Below are 13,623 nucleotides of genomic sequence, written 5' to 3' on the forward strand. Positions count from 1 at the left end.
GATTAGAAGTGAGGAGTTGGGGTGGAGGAGGGTTGCCAAAAAACTGTCGTGGGACAGGAGGTAGGAAGACTGGATATATATATATATGCTTGCGTGCTATTTAAGATGATTAGCTAAACGAGATGCACCTGTGCTAAATTGGATGATTATCTGATCGTGCTTCTCCCGAACTTTGTTAATAAAACCACATATAAATTAAAAGATTATTTCACCCCAAAATAAATAATTGTCATCATTCATTCACCCTTGTGTTGATACAACCCCATTTTACTTTCTTCCATTAAACACAATTAAAAAGGATAAGCACAATGTTGTCTGACAGTATCCGTCACTATTCATTTACAGTAAAATTTGATGGTGATGGATACTCTCATTCTGCCCACAATGTGTTCTCGTATTCCACAGAAGAAATAAATGATTTATTATACACAGTCACAGTTATTTTCTAAATTGTAGACTCACAGACGCACCTGTCGTCTGCTTCAGTTTAGACATGATGAGTGAAAGTGAAAGTGACGTATGTTGACCCATACTAGGAATTTGCGCTCTGCTTTTAACCCATCCAAAGTGCACACACACAGAGCAGTGAACACACACACACACTGTGAACACACACCCCGAGCAGTGAGCAGCCATTTATGCCGCCCAGGGAGCAGTTGGTGGTTCGGTGCCTTGCTCAAGGGTACCTAAGTCATGTTATTGTACTGTGTGAGACGTGTTTTTACTCCTTTAACCGTGGATTGCTTCTTAACTGAAAAGTACCTTCATGTTTGTCGACTTGGATATCTTCTTTATATGTTTGTTTATATGTTACACAAACAGAGCAATTATCTCTGAATGTTCAGCATCGAAAAGTGACTTTAAATGCTGACCGCGCCCTCTATCAGCTGATTTCAGTAGCACAGTTTGATGAGGCAAACCTGAGGTTTATCAATAAAATAGTTTAGACTACATTATATTTTTAACAAATGATGTTATTGAAATTATGTTTTTTAGATACACCAATACACCAAATTTATTTCGAATTACACTAGTTTAGTTCGGTCCTGATTCCTTTGAAGGCTATTATTTTGTCCATTTCTGTGCCAATATATACATTGGTAGGGTGATATCAGCTAAATTGGGCCACTTTTTGGTAAATCGTTTGGGACAATAATACAATACCATATATGCCTTTTCCATGTGTATTTATGATTAAAAATGACTGTTTTTGATAATTTTGTGTTGAAATTATGTAATAAAATATAATTATTTAGGCCCTACAGTTCTTGAAACATCAGTTGTGCCAACTTTTTTTGCATGATCAGTTTCAGGTAAAATGGACCAGTCAAACTGCAAAGGGAAATAGTAATTTATCATTAATTTTTATTTTAAAACATAACTGCTTATACAGCCACATAACATTTAAACTGAATTAAACAAACATATTCATATGTGCCATTAAAACAATATACATTTTGGGTGCAAACCCACATATTCAAATGTGCAATTAAAAAAGCCAACATAGAACAACATAGATCAGTGAACTGATGTCAGTGGTGTGTGTGTGAACAAAAAAAAATCACATTGAAAATTGATAACTGATAACTGATTTGTGTGTGTGTGATGAAAACATTTTTCAAACACACACAAATGAAATCGTCATCACAGATACCATTCTCTTCACCACAGCTCTCATGAAACCAGGCTGAACATGGATGACATTTTACCCATTCCTCAGTAGCCTTAGGGTCATTTGGGTCACCATAGTGGGTGTTGCAGGCTTTTCAAGGTGATTATAATAGTTTAGTTAGATTTGGTATGCCAGGCTACTTAAGTTGATAAGAATGAATGCCCCGCCCACCATAGCCACAATAAGCCAATCAAATCACCTGTTACTTGTCAAGCACAGTTATGACAGTAGTTTGAAATACTTTGTAGTCATTGATTCTAAATTCCAGAGGGCTGGGACCCAGGGGCGGATCTAGAAAAATATTGATGGGGTGTCAAGAAGGGGGCAGAAATTTTTCAGGGGTGGCAACATATGGCAGACATATACTGAATTTAGTCACAGTTATGTTTCATGATAGATAGTATATATATATATATATATATATATATATATATATATATATATATATATATATATATATATATATATATATATATATATACATATGCTATATTAACTTTTGTAGCTTACTTTACACAGAACAAATGCCAGACCTAGTCTTTTTTTGTAGTGTGTATACTGTGATCCCCCCCCCCCCCCCCATTCTCATCTGTCATTATAAACATATAAACATTATAGGCACAAATACAAATGTACTTTCAGAAATTGTTTTTGTAAAAAAAATTGTGTTATTGTTTTGGCAAGTTTAAATTAAAACATCTATGAAAACTTCTGTGATATTCCCTTAAAATAACGTTTTAGTATATCTTTTTTAAGAATATTTTACTGTGCAATTTCTTACATATTTTCACAACATTTCACTGATGACTGCTTTTCTAATCTCGGTGAATACGGCGGGATTTTCAAAGCGTTTGGCCATAAAAGAGGGTTCATTACCAACTTTATTTGGACCAACGAGCATCTCCGAAATCACAACGCGAAGTATGATTATGAAGTTGTGTGTTTGTTTTCTCCCGAGCGTCTTATCAGTATGTGTGCTGTCTGCAGCCTGTCTGCGCTGATCTTCATTTACAAACACGTCATTAAAATGAAGTGTAACTCCGTGAATACTCAACAAAGAGACATGAGAGAGATATCTATAGAAAGCTTGACATGTCTACTTTAAAACTAAACAAGTCCTGCTGAAAACAGATATTCTGTGATAAAGTAATCCATATCAAAACAACGCGATGTCTGTTTTTCATGTCTCCCTTCGTTATATCTAATGTGGTAGAGTTGTGACGTTCGCGAACGAACCGATTCTTTTGAACGGCTCATAAACATGAACGATGGGAGCCGAGTCGCGACTGGAGAGGAGCCGTTCTTTCTATCGTTCTTTTTTCCTATGCGTGTTCATACAAATGAGCTCCGCCAGGAGACAGAACAGTTATAGGGGGAGGGGCGCACCCAGCGCAGGCCAACCCTTTATAGCGTGATGATATTAGTTATTAGTTGTGCATGCATTTACATTGCATTTTGTGTTCATTTAAAACTTATTTTAAAATCATTAAAAATGTTCTTTTGTGATACTGTACTTGTATAGAAATGTTTCCCTAAAAGCTGTTTTCCACAGACATTCATTGCAGGCCACTTTGTTATTGTTCATTGACTTGAAGGGGCTGATGTCCTATTTGCAAAGTTTACAGTAGTAATAGTATGTAGTATGTAGACATTTCCATTTTATTTATTCTAATTTTATCTACTTTAAAAAAAAAATAGTTTTCTATCAAAATGTTCTTGTGTGATAACAATGTTCTTGTGTGGAAGTGTTTGTAGTAAAAGCTGTTTTGCACAGAAATTCATTGCAGCCGGCTTTGTTTTTTATGTTTATTTGTGAGTAGGTATTGTATGAATAACATAAGTCAACGTAGTTTTACACACACACACACACACACACACTTTGTACTAAAGGTAAATCAAAATAATGATGTCACTGTCTAAGCAGAGGGATTTGTGCAACCCTATGGAATATAGTCGACACATGAGAAATGAGGTAATAATCAATATTTCAGAATAATTCAAACTCAGATATTGGTGTGTGATATCTGAGCTTTAATTATTTGACTACAAATCTCACCTCATAATACCTCCCAGTGATTATTTCCAGGATAAACTGAGATGCTCCCAAGCTGGCTTCTTAAAACTGACTAAATATTTAAAAAGAGCCAAAAGAGCCATTCTTTTGAACGGCTCTTTGAAAGGAACGGATCGCGAAGATCCGGATCCCCTCAAAGAGCCATAAATCCCATCACTATAATGTGGCCACGCCCCCGCGCTGAACGCGCTATTCAGATTCAAACTGAAGCGCGCGGCTTGAATACACCCACACAGAAGAAAAAGCAGCGAGACTGTTCAAGTTTTTTATTTTACTGTTTGCTTCGCGGTGAGAGGAATAAGAAATAATTCACCCCAAACAGATGCTAATGCATAGTTTACCATGAAGTTGTATGTGGAACAACCAATCAAAACTGACTATGTTAGTTGACCAATTAGAACACAGTATAGTACCGAAAGGTGGGGTTTAAGGAAACTGAATCTTTTTAACAGTTTCGCACGAACCGTTTGGGGATCTCTGAGAATTGAGGTAATTTAAAAATGATATTTTGACAAAATGACAATGTTTTTTTAACCTTGGATGGATTTAAACCTAATGTACAGGACTTATAAACAGTGATAGGAAACTTAGAATTTCATCTTACTGGCTCTTTAAAATCTTTGATCATCTTATAAGTTCAGAAGGCTTAACCTGCAGACATAGTAACAGAAATCTTCAATCATTTATTTTTGTAATTAGGCCTACATTTTACCGAAGTTCTGTACAATTCGTTCAGTCAAAAGAGTCACAGGTCCAAGAAGAATAGGATTCTGAAAAATCAATCTTGCATCACAGCTGACAATGTTTTGCAAACGGTATAAAATCTTTATTTCTTAAAGGGATAGTTCACCCCCAAAAAATGTATTCCATCATTAATTACTCACCCTCATGTCTTTCCAAAGCTGTAAGACTTTCGCTTATTTTCGGAACACAAATTAAGATATTTTTGATGAAATCCGAGAGCTTTCTGACCCTCCATAGACAGTAAGGGTACTACCATGATCAAGGTCCAGAAACCTAGTGAGGACATCAGTAAAATAGTCCATGTGACATCAGGGGTTCAACCGTAATTTTACGAAGCTATGGAGAATACTTTTTGTGGGCAAAGAAAACAAAAATAACAACTTAGAGATATTACGACACATGCGCACACTTCTGCTACATGTAAACAACTGAAGATGAACAAAGGTATTACGGGTTTTGAATGACTTCAGGGTGAATAATTAATAACAGGATTTTCATTTTTGGGTGAACTAACCCTTTAATGTTCTCTGAACATTCAAAATATCCAGTGTAAAAAAATTATAATTATTATTATTGGTTATACCAATGTTAAGGGATTAATTCATTTTTTGATTTTGCTAACACTTTTGAAATTTAATTAAAAACAAACAAAAAAAAAACATATATGGACCTCTCACTGAGAGAACTATGAATGAACACACTGTTACTGAAAGAACACTTCATAACTGTAAAAGAACATTGCTAAAATATTCTCTACTATTTGTGTTGTTTTCAGTATAAATGTTTCAGAGGATGAAAAAGTGATGGTGGCTACAAAGACTATGTTATACTTGTACAGAACATACATGTAGATGTATAAAAACTCACACTTGCTAATGTGAAAATAGGTCAGAAAAACCACATGCTGTTGCTGTCAGAAAACACCCAGACATATGGCTGACGAGTTTGGTTAGAAGTTTTGTTTAAAAAAAATAATAATAATAATAAATAAATCAGCTTCAAAATTTCCTTTATTTTAGGTACCAATATAGCAATTTCATAAATCACAAATAAAACCTATAGCCAGCTGAAATGACTTAACCAAAACAAACACATTTTCTCATGCACTTTGACCTTCTCAAATGCTTTAATATCAGTAAACAGTCTGGTCAGTGCAAGTTCAGCGTCTACATCCTCTTTTCAAGGGTGTATGCAGGTTTCCTTCTCATTTTTTTCTGACTGTGGTAGCACTTCCTCTCTGACTCATAGTTAAGTTTACCATCTTACCGCATATGAGCAAACAAAACAAAGACAGAATGAGGACGGTGCAACTTTTACTCTTCTGTAAGTCACTGAGTTTAAGTTCTGTGTGATCTTTTTCAATGTTGAGAGTTGTGTGTTTTACCATGCGTTTTATCTTCCCAGGTCTGCTGGTGTGTCAAACTACAGCGTTTCTAACTGATAAACCGGTGAATTTAGGGGGAAACGTAACTTTAGACTGTCAGATTGATGTAAAAGACATTTATTGGGTTTTCCAGAAACTGACAGACTCTCCGCTGCTGTTACTGCGAACTTACACATCAGATTCTACATCATCTTATATACAAGACCAAAGACTGAAAGACAAATATTCATCACTAACTAAGAGCCGTTTATTTATTATTAATATAACTATTCATGAATTAGGAATATATTATTGTGTAAAACCTGCTACAACATCTCTACAGATCAGCAATGGCACCAGACTTTACCTCAATGGTAAGTATTTCTAAATCACATTTACAGTTGACACAAATTGAGTAGGCTATGAGTTTGTTTATAACTATAAATTATCTTAAAATTACTTATTATATGTGTAACTGCAATAAATGTATGCTTTTTCACTGAAGTCTATCAGAGGCGTTAAATCATATTTGGCATAAAACATAAAACTGATAAGAGTTCTTCTGCTCAAACAGAATCGGCCCAAGATCAAAATCAAACAGAATCTGCCCAAGATCAAAATGAACCAGAAGAGAAACATCAGGAACAGTCATGTGAGGAAACATTGGAGATGCACATGATTCTGAATGTTACATCCATCCTGCTGAATTTTGTGCTGATCATTGCAACAATAGGTGAGGTTTCTGATACATAATGCATTCCTTTATGAAAAGTTTCTTTGAAACATACTGTTGTTTAATGATCACATTGATTTCATGGCAATATAACATAACTAAAATATAATGCGCTATACTTTAGGTCTGTTAATGCTCAAACATAAGAAGCCTAGAAAAAGACGACAACAAGCCCAGAATGTGCATCCAGAGCAGATCGAGGACTTAAACAACGCACAGGTAAGACTTATATTACTATTCAATTTCCATTCAAGTTCATAATACAAAATGTCTCCTCAAGTTATTCTATTGTTTCTCTAGTAAACTCATTTGTTGTGAAATTTAAACATCTTAAGCAACTGTTAAACAAATACAGTAAGCTAACATAACTCTACTAGATGTTCTACAAATTTAAAATGTTTTACAAAATCATCCAAATGTGTTCACTTGTGTGATGAAGAGGTTTATAAAGAGGCTAATGTCATTGTTTTTGTTCTCATAGTATTCTGAAATCGAGTTACCCACATGTTCACGAAGAGAAAAACCGATTCAGATAAACGGCACTTACGCACTTCTTCAGAATCCAAAGCCACGTTCTGGATCAACACATGCAGATATCATCACATCGTGAAACATGCAAAGTTGATAATGAGGTAGTCTGAAACTTTCTGTGGGTGTATCATTTTCAGTAGGATTGCGTTTTATAAAGGTCAATGTATTTCTGTCACTCTTTGAATGAAACCATGTTATTCGCTTATTTATAAAATGCATAATTTGAATGTGTTTTTCTACCAAGTACCTTAGACATGTTAACAGATCAATCTTGATTAATGTGGTTACAGTTTACATAAAGGTCCAATTCATTAAAATAAAATTACAATAAAAAAAACTTATTAATCCTGATTCATTTTTATTCAGGTTAACAAACATAACTAGTTTATTTTAAAGTATATTATTTAAGTTTGATTGTATTGATTTTAAGTGGATTAACCATGCTGTATTAGGATGATTTAGTTGATCCTCAGACTGGCCAAGCTGGTCTCCCAAATCTGGACAGCCGACAAGTACCCCAAACACATCCAAAACCATCAAACTAGGTCAGAAAACTACTTTTCCTTAGTGGATGTGCAAATAAAGTGCAAAAATATTATGATACAAGGTTGAACGAAGCATAAAATATATGTGATCTAGATAGTTAGCCCGACTTAATACGACTTCGTCATACTCATATTCTAGGCAGAATGTGAGTCTGATACTGCTCCATTGCACTTGAATTATGGGGCGTGTCTTAACCGAACCAGTAAAAAAAAACCTCTGCACTCAATTGGATAGACCTACAACCAATCAGAACAACGCAGTAAGAGACGTATGTTGAGCGATGCATAGTTGTCAACAGAGTTCAACTGCACGCACGCACGCTGGAACTGGAAGAAGTATGAAAGTAACGAGTGTAAACGATCTTTGCCGCTGTTGTAAAAGGAATTTAAGAATTCGCGGAGTACTTACAAGCATGCATAACATTTTTGAGAGAAACACAAAAGGTGCATGTATATACGAACACGATCTCTTGGCTCGGCCTTCTGGGAGCCGAGCATAATTACACCTCAATGGATCGAGTCCAGACTGAACTTCCCCTCCAAAAAATGTTGTGGACGGGGTTCGGGCTGGCTTGTGTTGTGTGACTTAAGTTTTGTCATGCTTTTATCATGTGAACAAATTGATAAAAAAAGTGCTACTTACTTTTTCTGAAAAGAAAAAACAACAACTAGAAGAACAGCGAAATACATGCATTAAGTTCAAAAAACAGTTAAAGGGTCTTGGGATCAATATCGTTTCAGAAAAACATCAGCCAAGTGTTTTAAACTTTCTGAACATCGTTTTCCTCAGGAATGTGTTCTAGCATGCACTTGTGACTCATTAAGACGTTAAAACTTGTTTTAAGAGATGGATGGAGTTTTTTTATTATTATTATTTGGGTTACAGTTATTTGTACGTTTTGTATGATAACACGATATTAGGACTTAACGACATATATACACACAGGGCCGTAACCACCATGCACACTGAGGAAAACAAGTCCGTTAAGATTTTACATATCTGTATCATGTATAGAAATAGATCTGTATCCATTATAACTTTAAGTTACAAACTGGGCGATGTTTATTCTTCACAGAAGCAGCGCGCGAACTTCAGCGCAGCCGTTTTTAACGGTTAAATAGAGCACGATAAGATGGAAGTAGCGAAACATTTAATATTTGACAAATGTTTGTGATATAAATGTTACAGCAGTTACACGACCGTGACTCTCAAATATAACCGTTTCTTTATCATTAACTTAATACAAGAAACGATTTGTGCTTTCGCCAAATTTCGTACAAGTTAGTAAAGGTGTGCATATTTTAAAATGTTATGTAATTAGTTCAAATTCCCTGCTAGAATTACATTTATTAGATCTATTTCCTTCACCGTTTTTTTAAATCTACTTTATTCAAAAAGTCTCCAATGCTCAATAAATGGTTATGGCCTTGTACACAACAAACAGTCACACTTAAAAGTCTTATTTTCTTCTATATTGTTATATTCATTGAAAATGACATTTACTTAATTGAAAAAAAATGTACATGGGAATGGAACAATTACACTATATCTAGCATTCGGGAAGGAAAACAGCACAGTGGCGTAAACAACAAACAATAAATAGAGTTTCATTTCAATTCTTTACATCCTAACATCAGATTTTCCTCTTTAATAGATTCACATTATGCAAATCTACAAGATACAGCAATTAAGAAAGATCACAAACAAATATTCTTGGTCCATCTATCAACAGGCATCAATAAATAATCTGTATATCTGTGTTTGATTGCGTCATAAAGGCGAAGTATTTACAAAAGCAATTCTGTGGTACCCACATCAAAATTAAAACACCTTCAAATGCACTCAAATACAAAACACAAAATGTAGTGGGGTGTGGGAGTGATGTCATCAGTCCAGTCGGATCTTCTGATTGGTCATCCTGTAGATGATGCTGTCATACCCAGGATCCATGTTCCAGAGGTTGTACGAGATCACGATGACGGCTAAAGCTAACACGATCATCAGCCATAGGACAATGTTAAAGACCACGGCGTAATCGTAGTCGTACTTGTAGGCCAGGTTGTAGAGGCTGCCCTGGTTACTCTGAAACAACCACATGTTAGCGTTACATGTAGGTCAACATTTAAAAGTAGGTCGCTACTGTACTGCAACCGTCTTTTTGTTTTTGAACAACAACAAAAGGTCATGGGTTGGAAAGGTCAGGGTCGGATGAAACTAAACGCTACTATTTGCTAACCAGCTACAATTTACACGTTGAATGTCTTACAGAAGTGGTCTTGAAACGATTTTTCTTCTCGTACCCTGACGAATAAGAATAACGTTGATAATGTGGACCTGCTCCAATATCAAGTTTGTTTTATTTATTTATAAACGTTTGCTTTCAGAAAAGCTTATTGCAGTTAACTTACGATCTGAAGGATGGAGCGGGACTTCCTGGTCAGAGGGGCTTCAAATGTCTTCACCGTCACCACTTCTACAACCGCGTTGTTTGAGTAGACGTTGGAGACATCGTCTGCGAACTTCGTACATGCACAAACAGATTTAAATGTGAAAGAACTAAAAACAGCAGTCCTATTGTATTATTTATTACTATAATAGTAATACTGTATTGGTACTAAATAATAATAGTACTGTATTATTTAGTACTATTAGGCAAAAAAAACTAATATTTTATATCTGGAACCAAGTAGGAAATATATATAAAAATGTAATTAATGAATAATGAACAATAACAATCTCATAATAAATAAATAAAAGAGATATCTAAATAACCTAAAAGTTGTCCTTTTGGGAGCTAACTTGTTTTATTCGTGTGTGTGTGTGGGTGTGTATTATATACACACACACACAGTTTTACAAAGTAAAAGTGTGATATTTTTCATCTTAAAATAAGAAAAAGCATAATTCCATTTTTTTATAAATATGAAAAACTTAACTGTCCTAAGGCTTTAATTGAAACAACAACAATGCAAAAAATAAACTACTAGTCTTCCTCTTTTCTAGCAGAACATATATACACACACATACATATATATAAACATATATATATATATACTTTTGCTTGCGTTTAAGTTTTAGAAATTCTATAATTACTGTCATATTTATTGTGATAATTTACAATACTACCTATTATACAATAGTTACACATTATCAAACTGTATTTACATTATTGTTACACTAATTTAACAAAATTAAAACTACAGTAAAATTTATGTACTTTGTTGCATTAGAGACCATTGTGTCAGTAATCAAGAAAGAGGCCAGCACTGCAGTTATCTTAACGTCACTGATATCACTGATATTTAGAATTAACTTTTATTTTTATATTTCCAGTTTGATTTTAATTTTAACTTCCATTTTTATTAGTTCTTAGTTTTTTTATTTTAGTTCATCAAGTGAAAGTTTTATTCCAGTGAAAATGTATTTTAAATAATAGAAAAGGTACTGCTTCCATACCTTCTGCAGAGCGGATGTCAGGATCCTGATAGCGTCTGCGAACTGAGGAGAGTCTGTGCCATACCGCCGGACGATCTCCTCCAGCCCCGCGAGCTCTAGAGAGTACAGGTCAGGAGCCGGGTCTTTAGCCAGATGCTTGTGTTTCTGCAACTGTAGCAAACAGGAAGAAATATGTCAATAACACACAATCAATAGAAAGATGCCACAGGAATTTAATCTGATTACAGAGATTTCTATTTATTTAGTTCATTTTTTTATTAAGAAAGCAATACTTATGTATTCATGTATTATATAAGACAAACCAGCAGATGCAAACATTGAGCCAGGATTAAAAATAAAAGGATTTTAAACTAGAAAGCAAAAATTAATCTATAAAATCTCGCACGGCTGATTTATATGGGACAACCTGCAATAAAGGGTATGGGCTCAGAGCACATAGAGAAACTCACCAGAGCTGAAATGTCATACAGCACCTGAACCTCAGACAGGAACAGAAGATCAGCCTGAAAAACACAGACCACCACATGAACACATTCAAAGCGGTTTATTCAGATCAACGCCTAGTTTATGGTTGGAAACAAAAACCAACATGCATCTAATGAACAATGGTTTCTATCTGTAACAACCTCTTTCACATGTCGATATTTACAGCGAGGCAAAAGCCACTTCCTACAATGACCGAAAAACTGCTTCAGAAACTTACAGTGCACGTCTGTATAAAGTGCATGAATACTGTAAACTCTAATACATAAATGACAGATAGACAGATAATTAGATAGATCGATAGATGGATGGATGGATAGAGGGGTGCAGGATCGGGAAAGATCCTCGAGCTGGGAATTCGAACTTGGGACGCCCGTAGCACAACAATGCTAAATGTCAGCACGCAGCCCACAAAGCTATCAGTGCCGAAAGAGAAATACATATTTAATTAGTTATTTGACATCTATGGACAAAGCAGATCTCAACACCATGAGTCTTCACCTCATTATTACGGCTGAGGGAGATGAGAGGAAGCGACGTGAGGACAGATCCGTCCTGGGACAGGCGTCCACGGATCTGTTGCAGGGTCACGGGCAGGTCCTCAAAAACAGTGTTGGCCATCCCCATCATATACAGCCTCTGAAACACACAATCAAGACATCTCTTAATATTAGACACCTATTCAATGAACGTTCAGGGTTCAAAACATGTCCCATTAACATCATCTATGACTGTGAAAATTTCACCAAAAAAAAAAAACAAATGATAATAATAAAATAAAATAAACATTTAGACATGACTCTCAGTTTGTTAAAGGAGAAATGTATTTTCTAATTATAAACAAAATAATTGAAACACACACACATACATTATATATATATATTTATTTATTTTAACTTACACTGCATAAAAATGCAAATTTTCTATTATAAAAAACAACAACTCTGTACAGTTAAATATTCTTTACACAAGGTCTCATTTTAGCTTTGCATTTAATTGCATTTGATTTTAAGCATCTCACGTGCATCTTTATCTGCAGAGCACTCTGTGTGTTTGCAGGCATCACTTGTGTGGTTAGTGAATCATAATGTGCCAGAGATTCGCTGAGGTCATACCTCCTCACTGGGGGCGAGCTGCAGGACCACAGGGGTGCTGTCAGCGAACAGAGTGTGCACCGTGTTTGCCACGTTGTCCAGAGTGAACGGAACCGGCTGAAACCAGACAGAAAGAGACAGACAGACGGACAAAGCACTGCCATCAGTCTCATGATACACAATAAGGGAAGTCAAGCAGGGAAACTACATAGCGACTCAATCCTGAAATATCCTCGTTTTCTGAAACTCACAAATTAGCTGTTGAAACGTTTCTCTTCTTCTCTGTTTTCAGGTTCAATAGTGACTTATTGAAAATGTATCAGTTCATTTAAAAGGTTAAAGTATTGAGTCAAAGACATGAAAGCAAGAAAGAGTCAGAGACAAAGACCAGCTTTTGCAGTCATGCACCACAGAACCTAAAATAACCCGTGCACATGAGAATGCATCACTCACATTTTCGAGAGGGTAGGAGGAAATGTTTTTCGGAAAGTCAAGGGTGTCAACGCCGCGCACGACAATCAGAGCGTTTGCACGCGGGCGTTGGAAGAGCGAGCCGGCAGCCAGACCTGGCCAATCGAGATCCTGCAAACAAAACCACTGGCATGATACAGCGTTTACATGAAGACATCACAAGTGCCGTTACATGATTAAATAGACGTTATACCTCACGGACGGAGAAGCCCATGGTCAGGGAGACCAAATCAGGGACCTTTTCTCCTGAGATGGGCCATTGTCCATCCTGGAATGTCACATATGACGGGCTGCGCAGAACAGTCAAGCTGTCGCCCAAAACACCTGACAGAAAATAGTACAGAAAACAACGCTGACATACATTACCACAATCTTTCCTTGCAATAAATTACACTGGCTTTCATATTTTGACATGTAATCTAAGTGTTCCTGTAGCTTAAGTGTTAGAGCGTTGCG

At 35.7% G+C, this 13,623-nt stretch overlaps 2 protein-coding genes across 12 annotated transcripts in view; one reads left to right on the forward strand and one right to left on the reverse strand.

Moving 5' to 3' along the window:
• LOC127988041 (uncharacterized) overlaps nucleotides 1-8,612 on the forward strand; it is a 94,371-nt gene extending 85,759 nt beyond the window's left edge. For 4 of the 9 annotated variants that reach the window (XM_052590541.1, XM_052590540.1, XM_052590538.1 and 1 more), the window contains exons 4-6: nucleotides 6,420-6,586; nucleotides 6,711-6,805; nucleotides 7,068-8,612. In XM_052590541.1, the coding sequence (XP_052446501.1) occupies nucleotides 6,420-6,586; nucleotides 6,711-6,805; nucleotides 7,068-7,196 (391 nt within the window). In that variant the 3' untranslated portion in view covers nucleotides 7,197-8,612. Of the gene's footprint in view, nucleotides 1-5,708; nucleotides 5,814-5,894; nucleotides 6,228-6,419; nucleotides 6,587-6,710; nucleotides 6,806-7,067 lie in introns of those variants that run through there. The other 5 variants (XM_052590547.1, XM_052590545.1, XM_052590544.1 and 2 more) reach the window with 2 other exon arrangements.
• LOC127988039 (renin receptor) overlaps nucleotides 1-13,623 on the reverse strand; it is a 45,959-nt gene that overhangs the window by 31,303 nt on the left and 1,033 nt on the right. For 2 of the 3 annotated variants that reach the window (XM_052590537.1, XM_052590536.1), the window contains exons 2-8: nucleotides 13,361-13,491; nucleotides 13,150-13,278; nucleotides 12,718-12,813; nucleotides 12,104-12,241; nucleotides 11,569-11,622; nucleotides 11,120-11,269; nucleotides 10,072-10,182 (exon numbers count right to left, since the gene is read on the reverse strand). In XM_052590537.1, coding sequence (XP_052446497.1) covers nucleotides 10,072-10,182; nucleotides 11,120-11,269; nucleotides 11,569-11,622; nucleotides 12,104-12,241; nucleotides 12,718-12,813; nucleotides 13,150-13,278; nucleotides 13,361-13,491 — 809 coding nt within the window. Of the gene's footprint in view, nucleotides 1-9,120; nucleotides 9,746-10,071; nucleotides 10,183-11,119; nucleotides 11,270-11,568; nucleotides 11,623-12,103; nucleotides 12,242-12,717; nucleotides 12,814-13,149; nucleotides 13,279-13,360; nucleotides 13,492-13,623 lie in introns of those variants that run through there. The other variant, XM_052590535.1, reaches the window with a different exon arrangement.

This window comes from Carassius gibelio, chromosome B22 (assembly GCF_023724105.1).
Source record: "Carassius gibelio isolate Cgi1373 ecotype wild population from Czech Republic chromosome B22, carGib1.2-hapl.c, whole genome shotgun sequence".
Lineage (NCBI taxonomy): Eukaryota > Metazoa > Chordata > Actinopteri > Cypriniformes > Cyprinidae > Carassius > Carassius gibelio.